The sequence below is a fragment of the Echinops telfairi genome, unplaced genomic scaffold (assembly GCF_000313985.2).
Source record: "Echinops telfairi isolate 266 unplaced genomic scaffold, ASM31398v2 ScPeMD7_11;HRSCAF=52, whole genome shotgun sequence".
NCBI lineage: Eukaryota > Metazoa > Chordata > Mammalia > Afrosoricida > Tenrecidae > Echinops > Echinops telfairi.
The window spans coordinates 7,330,906-7,331,990 of NW_022103908.1; the positions used below are offsets into that span (position 1 = coordinate 7,330,906).

The following is a 1,085-nucleotide window of genomic DNA, read 5'->3' on the forward strand; positions in this document are numbered from 1 at the left end:
GTCAGCTTTAAATACCTGCTCAATCCTTTTCTTTTTTCAACTGGAAAAGAAGAGACTGTCAGGAAAGAAGAAATGCATGAGTAAGCAGAATTACCACATTTAAACGAATTATTTTGCAGTTTGCTCTTAAAAAGACTTCCTGTAGTCTATGACTGACTAAAGAATGAGCGAGGTCTTCATAGAAAAGTAATTGGCGCTTTTCAAAGCACAGTCTGCTTGTTTTTGTTAGCTAGCAGTGTGCCTTTCTGACTGGTGTTATAGATGCTTCCTTTTAAAGTGTTTTTTCCCTTTTCAATTTCCTGCTCCAGTTTAGGTTTAATTACCTATTAACTGGTTCATTTATTTTTTCATTATGATAATTAGAGTTTAAATAGTACTGATTGGTTATGTTGATTTGTTTTTGTATTTCCGTTGGGAAGAAATACCTAAGCAGCATTTGAATAAGTATCTCCAAACATCAATTGTACCATCTCCATGAACTTTGCCATTACAAATTCTAGATCAATATATAAACAATCATGTATATAATTTGTCCTTTTTTCTCTTCTGCTCTGACTTTAATTGAGATTGTTAAATACACAAGAGAAATATGCAAACATTTGTTTCAGTCCTGTTAAACTTTTTTTTTACTATCTAAGTGGTTTTGGTCAATTTTGGGGCAAAATAGTCTCTGGTCCAGCTGAACTCATTGAAAACAAAACAACGTGCACAAAGAGCATACATTTCACAATGCTTACATAATTTTGACCATCAAAATGATCTTTTTTTCAGATATAATTTGTCTTCAAGGAACTGAAGTTATATTTAAGGTTGCACTTAGCCTGCTCAGCAGCCAAGAGGCACTGATAATGGAATGTGAAAACTTTGAAAGTATTGTCGAGTTTCTTAAAAACACTCTGCCTGATATGAATACATCTGAGATGGAAAAAATCATTACACAGGTATGACTGGATGCTAATAGGGACCTAGAGAACTATACATCTGTGTCTTCACTGATGACGTGTTGAACTTCTGGGCACAATCCTGTAGTTTTGTTTGACAGTTATCACTCTTTCTTCCATTTTTATTTGCTCAAATGCATTGCT

The 1,085-nt window shown here is 33.8% G+C and overlaps 1 protein-coding gene across 1 annotated transcript in view; it reads left to right on the top strand.

The window, feature by feature from the left end:
- Positions 1–1,085, top strand: part of TBC1D4 (TBC1 domain family member 4) — a 60,664-nt gene that overhangs the window by 51,288 nt on the left and 8,291 nt on the right. The window contains exon 11 of the mRNA XM_045287072.1: positions 772–941. Within this exon, the coding sequence (XP_045143007.1) occupies positions 772–941 (170 nt within the window). The remainder of the gene's footprint in view (positions 1–771; positions 942–1,085) is intronic.